Consider the following 22,927-nt stretch of genomic DNA (forward strand, 5'->3'; position numbering starts at 1 on the left):
TCACAGTGAAAGATTGTTACCTGTTGCCCTTCGTAGAAGATCTTTTGCACACTAGAGCTCATGAAAGGTTTTTTTCATGTTGTGTTGAAAAGGAAAGCCAAAAATATACCTTGTTTAAGACACACTCGGGGCAATTGCAGTTTAAGAGTGTTTGATTATCAAATTCACTTGCAGTGAGCCTGTATTTTATAAACACTGTTTTTTGGGCATTAGCTCAAAAGAACTTTACATTTATAAATATTTACTGACATGGACAATATTATAATACCAATAAAGAGTGATGATGAGACACTTCAGCCTCTTGGTTCAATGTGAAAAACTGCAGCAAAATGTAGTTTGGAAATTAATTTTGCAAAATGCTATCTCTTGAAGAGCACTGATGAGTTCCTTGCGTATGTTGTACGGTGTGGACAAATCCAATCTTCTGAGAAAACAACAGCTGTTCAAAAGTTTTCCAGAACCAAAATCTATTGTAGCAATGCAATGTTTCCTAGAACTAACAGGATACTTTAGGAAGTTTATCTCAAATTATTTTACAATATTTCCGAACATATGAGCGAGTGAGAACTAATGGAGAATATAAGTTCGAAAAAGGAGGAGAGGTAAGCATTCAAGACGCTCAAAGATATCATTTCATCAGATCCAGTTTTAAAAATCTGCAACCCAAAATGTGGAACTGAGCTGCACACAGACACAGGCAAAGAAGGTTTGGAGCTGTGTTATTACAAAACTATCCAGATGTTGACAAGTTCCATCAATTATATGAGTAAAAAAACATGTGAAAGGGAAGAATGTAGTAGTTATGAGCTTGAAATTCTAGCTATTTCCAATGCCTTAATGCAGTTCCAAGTGTAGTTGATAGGAATATGTTTTAAAACTTTAATGAACTGCATCCAAAACACTATGGATAAGAATGACTTGTCACCAAGAGTAGCAAGATGGGCTTTAGTCTTGAAAGAGTCTTCCTACACCATTGAATACCATCTGGTTCTAGGGTAAATATGTAGATGCCTTAAGTCATGTAAATGTACTGTCAGGTTTTGCAGATGCCTTAATAGCTAAAATCAGGAAAGAGCAAGAGAATGATGATGGTTTGGCAGCAATCAAGAGTATACTCAAAGAACGACCTTTTGAAAACTTTTTATTGAGAGATGGCTTTATTTTCAAATGTATGATGGAAGATACTTTAGTGGTTCCACTCACTATGCAGTGTGAAATCATCATGCTTGTGTATGAGAAAGGTCATTAAGCAGTTAAGTGAATTTAAGTGGAAGTGAAACAACTGAACTATGTAGTTCATTTATCTTGTAATTGATCTGTTAGGAAACTTCTTGTTGCTATTGACATTTGCACAAATATGTATTGTATCCATCTTGTATTATTATATTGTAGTTAATAACATTTGTCATGCTGAAGTTTATATTATTATTGTGTTAACACTGACAACACCAATTGCATGTAAATATGCTCAACAGTGGAATAAAACATTTGTATTTGTATCATATTCTAGATTTGTACTGTAGCTAGGGAAAGGACTCATTACAAAAGGCAGAAAGTTATCTTTCTTTTTTATGTGCCTGTCGACGACTCAATGCTTCTGCTTTTCGATAAAAAGTCTCTTATTATTTGCTTTAATAATATGTAACAAATCTGGTTGTGTTCATGACTTTTTGTTACACAAAATAAATCCATTAGAGCATGCCTTAATTACCAGACCTCCATACAAATTGCATACCAAACATCTGATCTCTTTAGAAAAGATGATGACTGTAGGAACCATTGTTATTTTCTGTGTAGTTTGTGGAGCTCCAGTAATCAGGACCTAGTCTAATTAATTTAATTTGTAACAACAACAGGTCATGAACACAACTCCAATTTCCAATGTAACATCCTTAGATTTCATATTATACCCAATTAAGTAAGTTTATTATCCAGCTTTAATGTACGACTCAATACATGGCAACTTTGATTATGTTGTCATATTGTTATGACTGTGTTTATTACTTCCACATTTAATAACAATTATCTAACATGATTTGAAGTAATTTAATGACCTGCTGATAATAAAGTTCTAGAGATCATTTCATATGCAAGATTATGAAACTGCACAAATTGAAATTTTATATATATATATATATATATATATATATATATATATATATATATATATATATATATATATATATATATATTTTCTCTTCTGCCAAATCAATAATTTCAAATCCATGAACATGAAATTAGCTGATTTAATGCAACTTTTTGTATTAAATATACAAAAATTATGAAACAGAAATTTCTGGAAAACATTGTAAAATGTCAAAGTCGATTATTCAAAACATATAGACCTTAGTCTTTAGTGATCTTTAACATGATTTTAAAGGCACTCCTTTGTATTAAGAAATAAAACTTAAGCATTTAGACCTCTGTAAATGAAGACAATCATGATAGCTAAGTAGCATAGTTAGAATTTGCTTATTTCAAAAATATTTGTTCAATTTTATGAAATTTTGTATAAAATGTTTGCAGATAAGTAGTTTTTCATCATAATTTTACAATAGTATTAATACTAATGATGTACTGTTTAAATTTTACTGATTACTACTGTTACATATAATGGATGGATGCAAGCCCAAGTGGAAGCACTAGAGGTTTCACAACCAATAAGATGCCAATTGTGAGTTGATTTATGAGTTTCATCGAGTTTATGTAAAAGGTTAAAGCTGTATTCAGAGTTGAGACAGTAAAAGATTACACGAAATAAAAGTTAGTGTTTCATTCCATACTTTGAAATTGGACTTAGAGAGAGAGAGAGAGAGAGAGAGAGAGACCGTGAGTAATTTAGTAAACTTCCACTAGCTGTACAAGATGTTCCTAGGCATGCAATTAAATACAACATGTTATATTACCAATTACCTGCACATCCATTTTATCACTTGAAATAATTCATTACTCATTACTGAACAATGGAATGTCCATAGCATTCTATAGTTTTTATAATATCATTACTCATAACATTATATGATATCAGTAGCTCACTTACTGTATTTTTGTGTAGACCTTTATTCATGTAATTGCTGTAAATGTAATGTACTTGACATCAAATATCCTACTAATATTATTATGATCACAGCCTTTACTTGTAAGTGCCTACTAGTAATTTATTACATCTTTTCAGTTATTAAACTCATAAATTTGTTTTAACTTGTTTACCAGAATGAAGGCACATTGTCTAACAATAAAAATAAAAATAAATATTAGCTCAATGTATCTCTAGTAAAATACTGGACTTACCGATTATTTATGAATTTGAGAGCCTCAAAAGCACTGTCCACATTTATTATAGGAAGAATTGGTCCAAAAATTTCTTCCTGCATAACAGGTTCTGATGGTTTAACATCAGTGAGGATTGTTGGACTAATAAATTTTTCTGACTGATCAGTTTCACCTCCTATAGCAACAGTTCCATTACTGAGGAATGCTTGTAACCTCCTACAAACAAATGAAAAAAATTTAACACAGATCTTTGAATTTTAGGTTTCTGACATCTACTTGAATAATTCATTCTATTTATATGATGTGGAACTTACTGGAAGTGTCGATCAGTAACAATTCGAGCAAGATCAGGTGAATTCTTTGGATTATCTCCATACCATTCCCGAAGCACCTCTTTAGCTATTGCAATAAATCGCTTCTCTAGATCCTTAGTACACATCAAATAATCAGGCCCTACACATGTTTGGCCTGCATTAAGGCACTTTCCCCAAAGAATTCGTTTTACTGCAATGTCCATATTTGCTGTAGAATCCAAGTAAACTGGGCTGTCAACATAAAGCTATCTATATAAACAACTGAAATAGTATATTTTTAAAGGTAGATGCCACTTACTCCAATGAAGCAACAGCTACTACATTCAATAATGTAATATTCTTACCTTTTACCTCCCAGTTCTAAAGTTGTTGGTGTCAAGTGTTCATTCGCTGCTGCTCCCACAATTTTACCAACATGTGTTGAGCCAGTGTAAAAAATGTAATCAAAACGTTCTTTCAAAAGTTCACTTGTTTCAGCCACGCCACCCTCGACAACATGGAAACAGTCCTAAAAATAAAATCAAAAGCTATAAACTACTTTTTCGTAAGTGAGGTTTGTCTACATATGTCATAACTCCACAACGCTCCCTCATAATCCCTGGGGTTACAGGGTATGTATGGTATAAGGAGTAACCCTCTTTCTACCAGTGACTTTGTCAAAGAGGGCAGAGGAGTGTGTAGAGGCCTCCTCTTATACTTGGAGTGGGAAATTGCCGCTAAGAGGCTGAAGAATCAGCAATGAACAATGGAATTAGGATACAGGAGGCAAATTAAACCACTGCATTAAAGACACACAATACAGATACACAGGAAACATGAGCTGTACATGAGAAAGTGTCATGAAGATTCCATATTAGCCCCCATTCAGGTCCCCAGGGGTGGGGGATGGGGAGGTGATTTCCAAGATGGTGGTAACCATGAGAAAAACACTGACTAATCAATAGTAGGGTAACATTCTGTGAATCAGAGCATGGGGATATTAAGTTCAAAAATTGAAGGGAAACTAGAAAATCTGAAAAGAGGAATGCAAAGGCTCAGTCTACATATAGTGTGGGTCAGTGAACTGAAGTGGAAATAAGATAAGGTTTTCAGGTCACTTGAATATAGGATAATATCAACAGCAGCAGCAAATGGTGCAACAGGAGTAGTATTCATTGTGGACTGGAAGATAGGGCAGAGAATAAGTTTTGGGATTATTCTTATCAAAATCTAAAGTGAATCAACATGAACAACAGTAGTTCATATAAACATGCCAACATCATAGACCTTAGATGGGTTAAGGGAAAGTATGGGCTCAATAGTAAGAATGAGACAGGAGAATGAGTTGTGCAATAAATTCAGGTATTAATAGCTAATAAATTGTTCAAAAATTACAAGAGGAGGAGATACTCTTGCAAAACATGGAGAGATTCCAGAAGGATTACCTCACGGCCAGATAGAGATTTGGAAATCAGATCCTGGATTGTGAGCTGTACCTGGGAGACTCTGATCACAATTTAGTAATGATGTAGAGTAGACTGAAGTTCAAGAGAATAATTTCAAAGAATCAAAACAGAAAGAAGTGGGACACTGAAGTACTGGGGAATAATGAGTGGTTGAAATTCTGTAGATCCTGTGATATTCAGTACTACAATAGGTAGTTCTGTTGAATGGGAATGGACATCATTAAAATCAGCAATCACAGATGTTGAACAGGTGAGTTTGGCACAAGGAAGGTAGCCGTGAAGAAACGCTGGGTAACAGAAGAAATACTTCAGTTAACTGATAAAAGTAGAGAGTACAAAAATGTTTAGAAAAAGACAGGAGTATCATTGTCATGGTCTTCAATCTGAAGACTGTTTTGATGCAGCTCTCCATGCTACGCTATCCTGTGCAAGCCTCTTCATCTCTGCATCCTTCTGCATCTGCTTACTGTATTTATCTCTTGGTCTCCCTCGATGACTTTTGCTCTCTACACTTCTCTCCAACACTAAACTAGATGTCTCAGAAAGTGTCCTGTCAACCAATCCTTTCTCCTAGTCAGGTTGTGCAACAAATTTCTTTTCTCCCAGTTCTGTTCAGTACTTCCTCATTAGTTATATGATCTATCCATCTTTAGCATTCTTCTGTATCGCCACATTTCAAAAGCTTCTGTTCTCTTCTTGTCTAAACAGTTTATCATCCAGGTGTCACATCCATACATGGCTACACAACACAGAAATACTGTAAGAAAATACTTCCTAACACTTAAATCAATATACAGTGTTAACAAATTTCTCTTTTACAGAAATTCTTCCTTGTCATTGCCAGTGTACATTTTATATCCTCTCTACTCTGGCCATCATCTGTTAATTTGCTGCCTAAATAGCAAAGCTCACCTACTACTTTCAGAGTCTCATTTCCTAATCTAACTCCTTCAGCATCACCTGACTTAATTAGGCTACATTCAATTATCCTCCTTTTGCTTTTGTTGGTGTTCACCTTATATCCTCCTTTCAAGGCACTGTCCATTCTGTTCAAAAGCTCTTCCAAGTCCTTTGCCATCTCTGACAGAACTACAATGTCATCAGCAAACCTCAAAGATTTTATTTCTTCTCCTTGAACTGTAATTGCTGCTGCAAACTTTTCTTTGCTTTCCTTTACTGCTTGCTCAATATACAGATTGAATAATATTGGGGATAGGCTACAAATTTATCTCATTCCTTTCTCAACCACTTCTTCCCTTCAGTGCCCCTTTGACTCTTAAAACTGCTGTTTGGTTTCTGTATAAGTTGTAAATAGCCTTTTGTTCATTATGTTTTACCTGTGCTACCATCAGAATTTCAAAGAGAGCATTCCAGTCAACATTGTCAAAAGCTTTATCTAAGTCCACAAATATTATAAACATAGGTTTGCCTTTCCTTCACCTATCTTCTAAGACAAGTCGTAGAATCAGTACTATCCCACATGTTCGTACATTTCTCTGGAATCGAAACTGATCATCCCCAAGGTCTGCTCCTACCAGTTTTTCCATTCTTCTGTAGGGAATTCGTGTTAGTATTTTGCACCTATGACTTATTAGATAGTTCAGTACACAGCTGTCAGCACCTGCTTTCTTTGGAATTGGAATTATTTTATTATTCTTGAAGTCTGAGGGCATTTTGCTTGTCTCATTCATCTTGCTCACCAAATGTAAGAGTTTTCCCAAGGCTATCAGCAGCTCTGATGGAATGTTGTCTACTCCTGGGACCTTGTTTCAATCTAGGTCTTTCATTGCTCTCTCAAATTCAAGCTGCAATGCCATATCTTCCACCTCATGTTCATCCACATCCTCTTCCATTTCTATAGTACTGCCTTCATCTCCCTTTTATAGACCCTCTATATACTCCTTCTACCTTACCTTCTTTGCTTAGGACTGGTTTTCCATTTGGAGTCTTGATATTCAGGACAGGACAGGAATATGGCAATGTAAGCCACTTAGGAAGGAAATGAACAGGAAGTGCAAGGAAGCTAAAGGAAAATGGCTGGAGAAAAATGCAATGAAACTGAAAAAGAAATGGCTGTGAGGAGGACTGGTAAGTAACTAGGAAAGCCTTCAGTGAAATTAAAAGCAAAGGTGTCAGCATGAAAAATGCAAGAGAGACTCCATTGTTAAATGCAGAGAACAGAGTGGATCAGTAAAAAGCCTCTAAAAGGGGGGAGAACTGTCTAATGACAATATAGAAGAAGTAGTTCAAGTCAGTGTGGGAGATACATAGGATCCATTAGACGACAATTACCTTGGCCTTAGGAAAGGAAAAGACACCAGAAGGGCAGTTCCAGTGTTGTGCTTGATAATGAGAGTAAACCTTGAGGAAAATTAAAGGATGTTCAGAGGATTTGTTGACCGAGAAAAAGTATGTGACAATGACGCAAGATGTCTGAAATTCTCAGGAAGATAGATGTAAGGTATAGGGAAAGATGTGTAGTGTAGTGAATAATATCTAGAAGAACAAAGAGGGAAAAATAAGAATGGATGACTAAGAACAAAGTTCTCATATTAGTAAGGATATATGATGGATATGCAATCTTTCTCCCATACTGTTCAATGTATACATCAAAGAAGCATGACATAAAAGGAGATTGATGAGGAGTGATATTAAAATTCAGAGTGAAAGACACTTTGCACTGAGAGTAAACCAAAGAAAGACAAAAGTAATGAAGAGTAGTTGAAATGAGATTAGTGATAAATGTCATATAAAGAGCAGGGGGGTCGTGAAATAGATGAGGTGAAGGAATTCTGCTGGCTCTAAATCAAAATGCGGTACAAATGAAACAAAATGGTGGGGAGAGGGGGGGGGGGGGGGGGGGAATGAAAAGCAGACTAAGACATGCAAGGACAGCATTTTGCCCTAACGATGTCAGCTACTATCAAATATCAGCCATAATTTGAGGAAAAAATTTCTGAGATTGTACAATTGGAAGTGAATCATGGACTGTGGGAAAACTGGAAAAGGAGAGGACTTAAGCATTTGAAATGTGGTGCTATAGAAAAATATTGGAAATTAAGTGGGTCGATAAGATAAGAAACAAAGAGCTCTCTTTAGAATCAGGACGAGAAGAATATGTGAAAAATATTGACAAGAAGATGAAGCAGAATGATAGGACATGTGTTAAGACATCAAGTAATATCTTCCATGGTACTTGAGGGAACTGTAGAGGGTGTAAACCATAGGTGAATGATAGAATATATCCAACTAGTAAGTGAGGGTGATGGAAATTTGTGGTGGTCCATATCAGACCAGCTAGAAGAATGATGGTGAAAAAGATGTAAACCCTCTGCCAGGCAGTTAAACATGAACTGCAGAGTAATCATGTAGATGTAGGTCTAGAAGAATGGACTTAGAAGAGTCATCTGAAAGCTTGCTTGCTTGTGTGTGTCTGTAATCATTGTTAATAACTAGCTAAAATAACAAAAAATGTAATTAGATTTAGAAAATTATTGCCAATTACTGTATAAGAAATTAATTTTAAGCCATAAAAATTTCAGTGTTTTATATGGTGAAATCTGTACAATGTTAAATCTTAATAAAGCAATCAATCAAGTCTATTTTTTTTAAATCCAAAGCTGGTGTTAGGACTTTGAAAAACTGTAGGTAGAGAAAGAGCATGACAGCAACATCAATAATAACACTAATATTGATAATAATAATAATAAGTTAAATACCCGATCAAGATATTTTGGAACCAATTCAGCTACAAGCTTTGAAGTGTGTGGAGACATTTCTGATGGTTTGATTATGAGACAGTTACCTGCTGCTATAGCACCAGCAGCAGGCAACAGTGACAATTGAAATGGGTAATTCCAAGCACCCAAAATCAGAACAACACCATAAGGTTCATTGTAAATGACAACATCATCCAACAGATAAACAAGTCCTTTCTCAGGCTGCAACAAAAAAATTCATTAAAAGTGGTAAAAAGTTACAGCAAAACTTCTATTTTTCTGAAATCTCACATTAAAACGAGAAAGACAACAAAATAGTTTAGAGGTATACCTTCTCTGGTTTCATCCAATCTCTAAAATGAATCAGTACATTTATAACATCATTTTTCACAAGTTCTATTTCAGTCATCATAGTCTCTTGTTTACTCTGTAAAAGAGAATAATAGATGTCATTGAACTGCGAATCTAGAAGTCACTCTCATGCACTTCTTGCTTTGTGTACATCTAATTAAAGACAACATTCATCAATTTATAATTAATAAAGAAGTACAATTCAGAGTATCTGTATTCTGTGTGTAATTAAGACTGATACAAATGGTATAATTTGCAGGAAAGGTAGTGTCTTAAAACGACAACTTGTTTTCAAGTATTGATATTTGCCACCAGTCTGTAGGGTTCTGATCCTTCATGTTTATATATATATGTTATGATGGTTATTAATGGTAAACCATTATCTGCATACCCTAAGAATTGACTATAATTCTTTTATATGCATTCTTATAGCAATGCAAACAATGATCTGAGTTATGACATTTTTCAAGAACATTAACAAATTTTTGGTTTTTAGAGTGTTTCGTATTTTCTGTGCTTGTCAATGCCTCCAGTTCAAAAATTCATTCTTAATCTCATATAAATTTCCATATCCTAGTCACAAATAATTTTTAAAGTTTGATGTCTTAACTGTTTTCCCTCATGGAAACTTAGCTGATCCCATTTATATGAAAACCATAATTTTTTGAAGGTGAACTAATGGTGTGTGTATACTGAATCAAAGCTTTTGTGGCCTGAAACAAGCTTCCAGATGCTGTAACCAACATTTCACAAAATTTTGTCCAAATTTGGACTCCAACCAACAAATGTAGATTCAAGTGCGTTCACAAGTTTGGCAACAAGTAAGACAGCTCCAAAGATGATGCTTCAGGTGTCAAACTTATTTTGTCCAAAGAATCAGAAAAGTGTTCAAAACTATTGAAATTATTAATGCTGTAATGAAGTTCAAGGTTGAAAAGTTACGATCAGACATTGTCAACATTTCTGTATAATGAAAGTGAATCTAAGGCATTTGAGTTATCAAAAACAGATGGGATTTCATCATTAAGAGCAGAAAATTATTCAAAATCTATTGTATGTAAGGAATCTCTTCAGTAAACACTATTTAAATTTTGTAAAAAATTGGAGCTTGAATGGTGGGAGATGTATCTGAATGAATTTTGTAAGCAGTGTGGTAATTTAATTAAAGAAATGAATGCAGTTGCAACAGTCTTAAATGAGCACTTTCTAACTGCTTCTGAGAAAACTGGCTGTAGGGGTTCAGTCAATGATGCTATGGACCTTCTGAAAGGATCTGGTCTGTGCAAAATTAATCAAATGCTCATAGCCCCAGTTACAGTCAGTGAAGTGAAAAGGATCATCACTAAAATGCAAACCATAATGTCATCTGGCTTTGATAATATCTCCACTAAGGTACTTAAACATTGTCATAATGCCATTTGTGTAATACTTTGCCATATATTTAATGAATCCCTTCGACAAGGTATTGTCCCTGATAGAATGAAGTATGCTGATGTGAAACCATTGTTCAAGAAGGAGGAAAAAACTGATGCTTCTAACTACCACCCTATATCCCTTTTAACATGCTTCTCCAAAGTTCTCGAGAAACTGATGCATAGGAGAATTGTAGAAAACCAGAATTTCCGCAAGGCTCTTAGTCAATGCCAATTTGGTTTCCAACTGATGATTCCATATTCTCCTTTACTAATAATGATAAATAAATATGCTTCAGTTGGTATTTTTTGTGACTTAACCAAAGCCTTTGACTGTGTGAGCCATGAAATCCTCCTTTCAAAAGCAGCCTATTATGGTTTAACTGACACAGTGGGAATGTGGCTCAGATCATACCTGACTGACAGAAAGCAGAGGGTATTGCTGAATCATGAAGATGGCTCAATAGTTTCATCTGGCTGGGGAACAGTTAGTGTAGGTGTGCCGCAAGGTTCGGTGCTTGGCCCTTTGCTCTTTCTTATTTTTATTAATGACCTTCCTCACTGTTCTAAGGCTACCATCAAATTTACTCTTTTTGCAGATGATACATACCTTGTTATTGAAAAAACACGTGAAAATGATATTGCATCATCCGCCAACTTGGTGTTCCATGACCTCCATAAGTAGTTCAGATGCAATGGCCTAACTTTAAATCTAAAGGAAACCCCAGTTTATACATTTCCATGGGTCTCACAAAGTTCAGGATGACATAAGTCTAAGCTGTAATGATCAAGATATATATCAAGTTTATTCACAAAATTTTTAGGATTCCACATTGACAACAAATTAAATTGGTCTTGCCATATTTCGGACTTGAGAAAAAGACTTAGTTCGGCAACTTACGCTCTGCATGTTATAGCAACAACTGGTAATATTGATGCTGTTAAGGGTTCTTATTTTGGCTATTTCCATTGATTGTTATCCTATGGCTTAATATTCTGGGTAACCTACCAATGGCAAACAAAGTATTTGTAAAATGCTGATATGAAACTTCCTGGCAGATTAAAACTAAAGTATTTGTAACTCAGAAAAGAGCAATTCGAATTATAAGTGGAGTTAACAGGAATCATTCATGCAGAAATCTTATTAAGACACACAAAATATTAACAATGACCTCACAATATATCTTGTCCCTTTTGTGATTTTCAGCTAAGAACCTACACATGTACATGTACAAAACCATTACTTCTTATTATGACTATGACACAAGAACAAAACATGACTTTCATGTTGACAGAAAAAATGGGAGTCTGATACAAAAGGGAGTATACTACTGAAGCATAAAGGTGTTTAATGCACTCCTGTCTGGCATAAAAAAATCTTACCAGTGAAATGCCAAAATTTAAGAGTAAATTGAAGGAATATCTTCTGGAAAAAGCTTTTTACTCTCTTAATCAATTCTTTAATGTAACATTGTAACTTAGATGCAATACTTTACTCGTAATATTTGCTATTGCCACTTTGTAACTTAATACATCTTACACCAGTATGGGAATTCGTGTTCAGGCAGTTGGCACTATCATCTTCATGCTAATGTATAGTTTGTAATATGTAAAATTCTAATTTATTATTTTATCATTTTCTACCTCTGTTTTACCATAGAAAATGCTTAAGCCTGTAATTATTAACATACTTTGTTTCTTATACACCAACTGCAATTTACATTTGTTAGCATTTACAAGTAGGCTACTGTGTTAATTTATATTGTGACTCGTTCCATATCCATGCAATTCTTTTGTATACCGGATCTATGGAACACAAATAAATAAATGAATAAATAAATAAATTTAAAATAAACTGGAGAAACTTAAGTGGTAATGTAATAAATGATATAGATTTGTCTGAAATGTTTGATGCTGATAAGAAAATTCACAATTATGGCCTGTCAGTTACATAAAGGGAAAAAGTTACTGAAGTAAATGAAAGTAAAGCTGAGTTTGCCTCTGTTCAACAATTGCACAGTTTTGATTTGACAGTTGATCTAAGGGAGACAATGGATGTAAAATGTACAATTCGGACTGCGTATAGTTATAAGGTAGTGACTGGAAATGTACCATTAATATGAATTTAAAAAAACTGCCAGACAGGAAAGTGTGAGAGCTCAGAGAGAGATACACAAATTTGTCCACAAGAAAGAACTGAAAGACTTTTTCTTTATTTCATTTTGGTGAAAGGACTTTTGCTACGTTGTGCTTTATACTTTGATTTATGTTGTACCATGAGCATTTGAAGATTGTGATTACACAGTCTGTGTACTTAGTGCTTTCATTTGTTTTGCCTTTTTTGTAGGAATATTGTTATATTATACTGGTGTAATTTACTATTTTTGCTATGTAGTGTTTTGTATGAGGAATTGCATTGACTTCATGATTTCAGAATTATGCTGTGTTCTTTTTTATGGTGGTATTTGAACTGAACTATTTTGTGGTTACATGCCATTTGGTTTTGTTAAGGTAGGGGTTGATATTGTGTGTTCCCTCAGGGAAACACACAACCATTGTATGTTATATGCTTGCCAAACACAGGGTTCTGAGTTATTTAGCACTATTTTATCATATTCACTTTCTGAATTGTATTATCCTTCACTCATTCTGTAATCTACCACAGTTACGTCTTACTGTCATGTATGTCCACTGTCTATTAGTCAGCAGACATGTCACACATTAATTATGTTATATTTCACCTTTACTGATTCAATATGAATTCATGTTTATCACAGAATTTGCAAACATTATGTTGAACTAATGGAAATTAATCTGAAACTTTTGAAATTAATTCTACATCAGTTTTTTCTTAGTCATTATATTTCTAATTCAGATGTTAAATAGTTAGGACTAGGATGATGTCTTGTATGCTTTGTTCATTAATTTTGCTCGGTTTTTGGGTTAAATTTAAGTAATTATTTTCTTGTATTTGAAGAAATTAGAATTAATGTAAAATCATTTATTTGGAAGATGGAGAACCAGACTTGTTGTTTTTAAAGTCATGTTATAGCTATAAAGTCTATGTGTAATGATTATTCTTTTGGTGGAGTAAATGTGTTGTTAAGCACTTTACTGAACATAGAGATATTTGTGGAATAATATCATGTGGGACAGCCTTTATGATACATCTCATTCATACTTTGGAATAACTTGAATATTGAAGGAAGAGAAAGCTTTTTGGTAAAGTCACACCATATTACACAATGAAAATCTTGGGAGGAGTAAGTGAAGTTTGTTTTTGCCATGATCTGGATAACCAAATGTGGAATATGCATTAGTAATGTCGTCAAGAATGTTATATTTGTAGTGAAGTTTTGATGAGATGAATATTGATTTTTTTATATTTATAATGTTGCAGTTAGATGAGAGGTAACTGTGATTGAAGAATTAAAGGTTATTGTCAAATAATGAGGACTATTATGAGAAGATAACATTATGAGGAAATTCTTGGATACTTAATGGATTATTATGATGTGTGGGTTGTTCATGGATAATAACATTGATGATTATGACAATGAGGTTGATGTCCCACTGTAGAGTACTATGAAGTATTTTTCATGAACAGAACTGGGTGGATGATGATAAGTTAGGTTTAGGAATTAGTAATCATGAAATACAGTGGATTGTATTCACTCAGTCATATGGAATGCATTTATAGTGCTCTATGTTATATATAAGAACAGTGAAAATATGGTCATTAAAAAGAGGAAATGTAACATAGTAACTGAAAATTTGTGGATTTTGTGATTATAATGAGTAGTCATGTTTTGTTTAAACTGTTAACTTGTTAATGACAGCACGTATGTGGGCTAGTGAATTAATGATTATTAAACGTGTTATTAATGATGAAGAAATGATGTAGTTATAAATAACTGAGTACCAACTGAAAGTATTCATTCATTCATATTTATTCACCTTTAAACATTTTACATGCAATTGGTGTCATATAATAAAAGTTACAGACATATTGTATACATCTATTTATACATATATTTGACAAGACAAATTGCTTGCCTAATATTATATTTCTAATTTTGTAATATATATTCCTTTCACAAAATGTACCATCAAAATTCAGTATCATTTATTGCACTCTCTTGAAATTCTTGAACTGTATAAAATACTTTACTTTTTATCCCTTTTGCTACTTTTACTTTAAATTTATCCATGGGCATAGAACGTGCACTTTTGGGTAATTTGTTAAAAAATGTGGGTGCTAGATACTTATAACTGCAGTGAATCAATGATAGTCTGGAAAATGGTATGTCAATTGTTCGTCCATTTCTTGTATTATGTGAATGCGTTGCCATCCTGAGGTCAAAGTTATTTAAATTTTCTTTGGCATATATCAGGAAACTATAAATATACAAGCCAGGGACTGTCATTATATTTAATTCTTTAAAATGCTGCCTGCATAAGTGTCTGGGTGGTACTCCATTTAAATACAGTCTTTAAAATTGGGCCATTTCCCCACAGTACAATCCCGTAAGCGAGATGAGAGTGGAAGAAGCAAAGCATGCATATAGTAGGAGTGTTCTACTAACAGAGCCTCTCAGTTTATGTAAGAGGAAGATTATATGTGAGAGTTTTTTGCATAGCATGCCTGTGCGAGTTTTCCAGTTAAGTTTGTAGTAATGTAGGAACAAGTGCTGATAGATAAAAATGTTAACGGAAATGGAAAGTTAAGTAGTAAATTGATTGGGATCAGTATCTCTGGAATAACATGGAAAATTTTTACTGTCCTGGTATGATTTGGATAATTTAATTACAACTTTACTATCAAAATTCTTTTACAGCTTGTATGGTGAGCCATGTTTATAATTTTATTACAACTTGCTTTCACATTATGTGTATATTTGTACTTTTCTTTATTTCTAGGATTAGTCTTGCATGCAAATGTTGTATAAATGAATTTATTTTATTGTTTACATTTTTCCTTATGCAAACATGATTATAATTAATCTTCATTGTGAAGGGTTCATGTTGCGAAATCTTCAAGAGGACATACAACCTGTGTAAGCTATATGATTGGCAACACATGGTCCCTAAGCTGTTGTAGCACATATTTAATTTTGTCATTCTTCTGTGCTGATTACTATTTTGTCTTTTAAGCTACCCAAGTTACCTCTTTCTGTCATTAGATCCTCTACTTACTGATATACGATGTTGTCAATGAAATTACTGATATTCATCAATATTGTGAAGAACTAACTTGTGTATATGATAATGGATGTGGAAGCAATTCTGACAGCAATGTATGGGGTAGAAATGTGTGTAACCCTGTGGACCAAGAAGTAAACTGATTATGAATTTTTATTTCTTTTTTACTAGTGAACCTACTGATCACCTATTTTATTCCCATATGATAAACTGCACATTTGAAATTTTCTGTTTTCACTGTAGTGATGATGAATTTATTTCAGCAAAATAATAGTAATGCCTGTGTATTCCAGCAGTTGTGGAGGTGCTGTCTTCCTTAATGATTATAATTATCATGTCATTTTGTATAGGCTTATAATTTCTTGGAAGTAGCATGTTAGAAATACATGCAAGTTTAGGATAAGAATAATATTGTATATTTCTTTCTTGGAAAACATATTTTAGTTTGGATGCATAGACCATTTGACACGCATGCTACCCATAGTTGAAATACTTCTGTATGTGACTTGTGCATTGAGTAACTAATTAATGTAGATTTCTATTGATGAAGAAGTATTTAAGAGATTATTCACTTTAGGTGTACCAGTACAGTAATTGGATTTTCAAGTTTTTCTGCTAGTCTTGTACTTACATATATGCACACAGTCTGGTATGTGTATAATTTGGTTTCTGTACACATTTTCAGTTACTAATTAGAAACCAAGAAGAGCATCAGTTATCATTTTATATGACTGTATAACATTAAGTTGCATTAATTATGAATTATTTGACATTTTGAGTACATCTACCTGATATTTACTGTCATCATGTATGGTGTACCTTCTAAGCCTTTATGTCATTCAACACTAATTTTGCTGTACAGCTTGTCAGAAAAAGAAATCCTGATGTGGCGAACGCCCATGACATGAAAATGGAAGAAAAATTCCAGGGAACAAGAAAGAAGAATGAACAGAGGACTTCTAACATTCTAGTTAATAGCTGTGTATTAGTAGTAGTAGTAGTAGTTTATTCATCCAGAGACAATTTACATTGCATGGATTTCGTCAAAAAATACATAGTATATATATACACGCATATAGGGTGAACAATACTATACAAAATACAGATGTGCATAGTAGACTGCATAACATCAGACCAACTGCATAACATCAGACCACATTGAAATAGCGTGTACAACTTTGATTATTTACATTGATGTATGAGAAAGACTTTTTACATGGAATACACAGTTGATATTTAGATATAACACATACAATTCTAGCACTTTTGTATATATTATTTATTTAGATCATAGCAACAGTCAGATAAAAATTACTATTGGCACAGAGTACATAAATATAATTGTTTAGTATGAAGCTATTCCAGGTATTCTTTTACACTATAATAGCAGTTGGTCATTAAAAATTTGAATACTGCTTCTTTAAATGAAGACAATTTTTTTATTTCTTTTATCTTTACCGGTAGTTTGTTATACAATCTGCTTCCTTGTATGTTTGTTTGTTTCTGCGCCAAAGCCTTGTTAACTCTTTTTATATGAATGTCATTGCACTTTCTTGTGTTGTAAGTATGTAGGTCCGAGTTGGATTGGAAATTGTTAATATTTCGTTTTACATTAATTACGCTTTTCTGTATATAGAGGCACGGTAGGGGTAGAATATTCAGCTGTTTAAATAATTGCTTTGAAGGAGTTAGCCTTGAACTGTTGGTAATTATTCTAACAGCTCGTTTTTGTAGAGTGAAGATGGTTTTGAGATTTTTCTTACTATGACCCCAGAAGATGAGGCCATAGGTAATAGCAGAATATATATAAGCAAAGTAAACAGCTCTGCTACATTCCCTACTACATACAAAGCTAATAACGCGTAAAGCAAAGCAAGCAGAGCTTAACTTATGCAAGAGATACAGGATATGGGATTTCCAGTTTAAATTTTCATCTATATGTACACCTAAGAATTTTGTGGTAGCAACTCTCACAATTTCTTTATTTTGTATTCTGAGATCTAGATCAGAGTGGAACTTTGCTTTCCTGTAATGGATATAATTAGTTTTAGAGATATTTATGGTTAATTTGTTCACTTCAAACCGATTTTGCAAATATTCTATAGCTCTGGTTGCAGTTGTTGGCAATACCCAGTTTATGTCAGTTACTACAATGTTTGTGTCATCCGCAAACAGGGTTATATGAGTACCATTTACTGGAATCTTGATATCATTTATGTAAAGAAGAAATAGGAGAGGTCCTAGAACACTCCCCTGCGGTACCCCTATTGGCACAGTCTGAATATCCGATCTGTAAACAATACTTTGGTTTTTACTGTTTGTTGTTGCAATTTCTACTACCTGTTTCCTGTTATGGAGATATGACTGAAACCACTTTTTAGCTACTCCTCGTATACCGACATATTCTAATTTGTCTAGCAGGATATCATGTTGGACAGTATCGAATGCCTTTGAGAGGTCCAAATTTATTCCTATTGTACTGTTGTTCTTATCTAGCCCCGTTACAATATTTTCAACGAATTGGGTGATGGCTGACTCTGTACTCATTCCTTTGTGAAAGCCGTGTTGGTTTACAGACAATAGATTGAATTTCTCGAGGTAATTTGTAATTCTGTTTTTCATGACTGTCTCTATTACTTTTGAAAATACCAATAATAAAGCTATTGGTCTATAGTTTCCCACCTCATGTATATCGCCCTTTTTATACAATGGTTTTACTTTTGCAATTTTTAATCATTGTGGAGACACCTTCTGAAAATGATATGTTTATGATGTGTGAGAGTGGGTCTGATACGACTCTAGCACATCTCATCATGACTGAGCAAGGTATCTCGTCAATCCCTGAGGACATTTTATCCTTCATTGTTTTTGTTATTCGATTAAAGTCTCATATACACAGTAAGCCTGTAACTCTATATAATGATCACAAATAGTAGGGGAATATAAATACCTGGGAATTACATTACAGACAGGAGCAACATATTTTGATAGACATATTCAGGAAAGAGTAGCAGCTCCCACTAAAGCCACGTCTATCAATAAGCACAGTGATGACACTGTTCAAAGTGACAGAAGTGCCAATCATAATGTATGGAACAGAGATCATATAAGAAAAACAATATGAAAAGAACAGAAAAAGTCAAGACTGTGTTCATGAAAACGATACTAGGAATGGAAAAAATAGCTGCATCCTGATTTACATGTGAATTTATGAAAGAGACTTAATTCACAGAGATCAGATTACAACACTGGCTGTCTTCCACAGGACCATATCAGCACCTGAGCAACACAGTGGACAGAAAGAAGAAGGGGATAGAGATGGAGCTCTACAAACCACCAACCATGCTGGATGACAGCTGGACCAGAAAATGTAAGAACAGAGGCCTAAAACAACAAGACTTACAATACACAGATTTCATCATAAAATATGTGTCAACAACAAATTCCACAAACCGAGTGAAGAGTGTAAATGTATGTTATGTGTACAAGGGTGTAAAAAATACTGCATTATAACCTGTATGAAGAGAACAAAAACTATAACAGATTATAGCAAAGACTAGAAAAAGCTGTAGGAACTTGTATATTAATGCTCAGATGAACTGCACTTTTCTCACTAATAATAATATACAGTTTGTACTGTTAATTGAGACTGTGAAAATAACACAGGCTGAAACCTTTTGCAGGGACACCTGTAACAAAAAGACCTATACTGTTCTGGTTGACCAGTGCCTACATGAATTTCCATACTCATCATTTTTTACATTTGTTGTTACATGTATATGCAGGCAGGTTCTCATGGATACATGATACGCATGAAATTCTAATGTGTGTATGGGAGAGGGGGGGGGGGGGTTAATGTCACAGTCTTAGATTTCATTTTATGTTTAATTAAGGAAATATCTGACACAAATTTTATAAATGAGGAGGTGGTACATGCTTTTAGTGTACTACCCAATACATTGAAATTTTTATAATGTTACCATGTATTTACTACAATGTTTATTGCTTCCACATTTATTAATTAGTACTTAACACCATGTGAAGTAATTTAATAATCTGCAGAAGACAAAATTCAGCATATCATTTCAAAGGCTAGGTTAAGACACTGTACAGTTTGAAATTTTGTTTGGCATGTTAGTACTAAACACACAGGACTGTCAAACAGAAGTTTCTGGAAAATACTGAAAAATGACATAGGCAATTATTCAAATTATAAATGTTGTGTCAACTATCCACCACAAGAATATTAACTCTCTTGCGTGACTTGCATTACTTTGACCAATGTTGTTTGCTTCCTTCTGTTTGTGGACTTTCACATGCGTGTTCATTGTGTGTTAATAACAGTGTTCTATGATTAATTGAGTGTTGGTGATTTCTGATTCCATCTTCATACCACTAAGGGACTGAATTTGGCACACTGTTACAGCAAACAACCTTTAATATGATTTTAAAGGTATTTCTGTGTATAAAGTAATATGACTTAGTCAGATGAACCACTGTAATCATAGGCAATATATAGTAATAGAATATATAATTTCTAGAATAATAATAGAATATATACTTTATGTTACTGATATTTGCATATTTCTATAATGACTGCACGGAACTAAAATCTTATGAAATGTTGAATAAAAAAATCTAATATGCAAGAAAAGAAACTATTCCAGATAACTTATGCATTCATGTTTAACTTACTGACACACAAAGTTTTTGTACATATGTAATTTTTCTTTATAATTTTACGAAAGTGCTAATAATGTATGATGATTAGCTGACTGTTACTTTTTATATAAGAACCAATGCAAGGCCAGATTGTGAGAGATAGTTTAGTTCAGAAGTTCCAGGGTTTCTGTGACTGGGCAGAGAGGCACAATGGATTATGTGAAAACTAGATTTATGGAAGAATATACAGATTAATTACAAAAAATGGTGTGTTTCATTCCATGGTCTGAATTACAATCTGATCTCTCCCGGACCATAGACAATGGGCTGAATTTCATCAGTTAAGTATTTCACAATTCCTGTATATTTCTCCAGTCATAATATAAGGAGGAAATATTATTATTTTGTTTAAGTGATTGCACTGTTGCAGTTATGAAAGTGACTGTAGATAGGAAGGTACAGCAGGTGTTATTGATCCTTCATTTTACAAAAGAAAAACTCTAAAAAGATTTTTAATAAAGGATGCTCCTAATGCAAATACATACTACACAATTAAAGGTTACTTAGAGAACTCAGAGTAGGGGTTAGTAAAAAGAGTACTAATTAGAACATCTTTATTACATTAAAAGATGCTCTGCTGGCAATTATGATTTGGGCCACAGTTTCCTGAATCAGTTCAGGCATGTACCATATGCTTTCTGGAAGAAGGCTACAGCTGACCACTTATTGTCACCTCATGAAACAAGAGTACACATTCATGTCTGTCCACATGACACGTTTTTCCTTTTGTTAAGTTGACAGACGCAATATCATTCTAAAATTATCCTTGGATTACTAAATTATTTATAATAATATAATTTTGTAGAAAATAAGGCATACATGTACAAGTTTGGTTGAAAGCGTCCAGATTTTATAGAGTTATGATGGAACATACATACTTCACACTTCCTGAATATGTTTGCTTACAGCTGTGTAACTGATTAATTGGCATCAGGAACTAATTTATAGTGGACCATGAACCATATGTCTAGAAGAACAAATTTTAAACAAAATTCAAATACAGTTTATTCCCTATCACACGATTTCTGAGGGTAAATGATCAAAGAATGTATAGCTGTGTACTCTGTTACCTTATGAGGCAATTGAAGGCATTTAGGATAGTTTAGCTTATTTTATCTTTTAAGATTATATTTCTGAATACATGTCTTCTTTCAGACTGTACTGCTTCATTCATGAAAACTTCAGAATAGGTTTCATCCTTTCATGAGGGTATTAAAAATTCTGTTTTGGTTTTATGTTCATCTGGATTAGATCAAAGTTAATGTGAATGAAACTTAATAAAAAATAATGCAGAGCTCCCCGTCCCGATTAAGAATTTCCTGTCAGAAAAAAAAGTGTGATCAGTACAAAAAACTTTTAAAATGTAAGAATTTGCATCAAAGGTTCTGACTGACATCGCCTGTGCCACTTTTATAGATGTATTATTTTCTCCTTTCTTGATAAAGGAGAACTTAAAAGTTCTAAATGCAGGATCATTTGGAATCATTGTCTTTTTTATTGTACATCATTTTCATAGCTGTGTTAAAAATATACTTTACAGACCCAGTTTTTATTTTTGTGTTTGCAAACTAAGTTGCAATAAAGGACTTACCTTCCTCAGATCTGAAGATAATGCAGCAACAATAGCATCCTCATTCTCCTCATACAATTTAAGGAGTTGCTTTAGTTGTTTTTCACGAAAATCTGCAGATCTTGTTTTTCCACTATTAAAGGCATCACGAGCCCTCTGTACAACCTGCCACAGGAAAGAAAATAGAATGCAGTGTACAAAAAGTAAACTCTGAGACATTGAGGAAACTTCAGAGTAACAACATGCACACAAAATTAAAAACTAGTAACTTCAAAGTGGAAATAAGTAGCAGTTAACAGAAAATGCAGGTTGACATGTGTTGGGATAATCTGACATAAGAAATACAGTATTTCCTCATGTTATCACATGAAAGAAAAAGAAGAAGAAAAAAAAGACTTTCTTGGAGAGAAGGAAAATCATGACTTCTCACATTGACATATATCTAAGTTCATTACTTCAGTAATAGTATCAAACAACAGTGATATATTGGCAGTGTTGACATTAGAAGAAAAGGCCTTTTGGTGAGGCTAGGAATGAAGAGATTACAGGGAATCCCACAATGTTGATTGATCTATTCACTAAAAATGATTATGAGAAGAAATAAATGTTAAACGTCACACTTACATTTGAGAATAATGTGTCCGATTGTTTCTCATTGGGTACTGACACTGTAAAAAAAAGGGCAAGTTAAATTAGCTGTCAGCAAAATAACAGGATATTATTTCTCAACAGGTCATCATTATAAGTAAATAACAATTTGTTCCTCAAAACAAGCTTTCAGATAATGTTTTGTATATTGATGCCAGGTTGGTTGGAAATACATCTTCTGCTATTACTGGCAGTAACAGAATGGAGAAACTACAAGTACGACTGCACAAAATAGCTCCTTCTATAAGGTGATTGGACAAAAGCAACCAGA

The 22,927-nt window shown here is 33.7% G+C and overlaps 1 protein-coding gene across 2 annotated transcripts in view; it reads right to left on the reverse strand.

Annotated features, from left to right (window-relative positions):
- The window catches only part of LOC124615478 (aldehyde dehydrogenase, dimeric NADP-preferring-like), a 182,716-nt gene that overhangs the window by 25,494 nt on the left and 134,295 nt on the right, over positions 1–22,927 (reverse strand). For both annotated transcript variants that reach the window (XM_047143401.1, XM_047143402.1), the window contains exons 2-8: positions 22,633–22,676; positions 22,030–22,173; positions 9,083–9,178; positions 8,752–8,973; positions 3,932–4,095; positions 3,588–3,818; positions 3,292–3,489 (exon numbers count right to left, since the gene is read on the reverse strand). In XM_047143401.1, the coding sequence (XP_046999357.1) occupies positions 3,292–3,489; positions 3,588–3,818; positions 3,932–4,095; positions 8,752–8,973; positions 9,083–9,178; positions 22,030–22,173; positions 22,633–22,676 (1,099 nt within the window). The remainder of the gene's footprint in view (positions 1–3,291; positions 3,490–3,587; positions 3,819–3,931; positions 4,096–8,751; positions 8,974–9,082; positions 9,179–22,029; positions 22,174–22,632; positions 22,677–22,927) is intronic.

This window comes from Schistocerca americana, chromosome 5 (assembly GCF_021461395.2).
Source record: "Schistocerca americana isolate TAMUIC-IGC-003095 chromosome 5, iqSchAmer2.1, whole genome shotgun sequence".
NCBI lineage: Eukaryota > Metazoa > Arthropoda > Insecta > Orthoptera > Acrididae > Schistocerca > Schistocerca americana.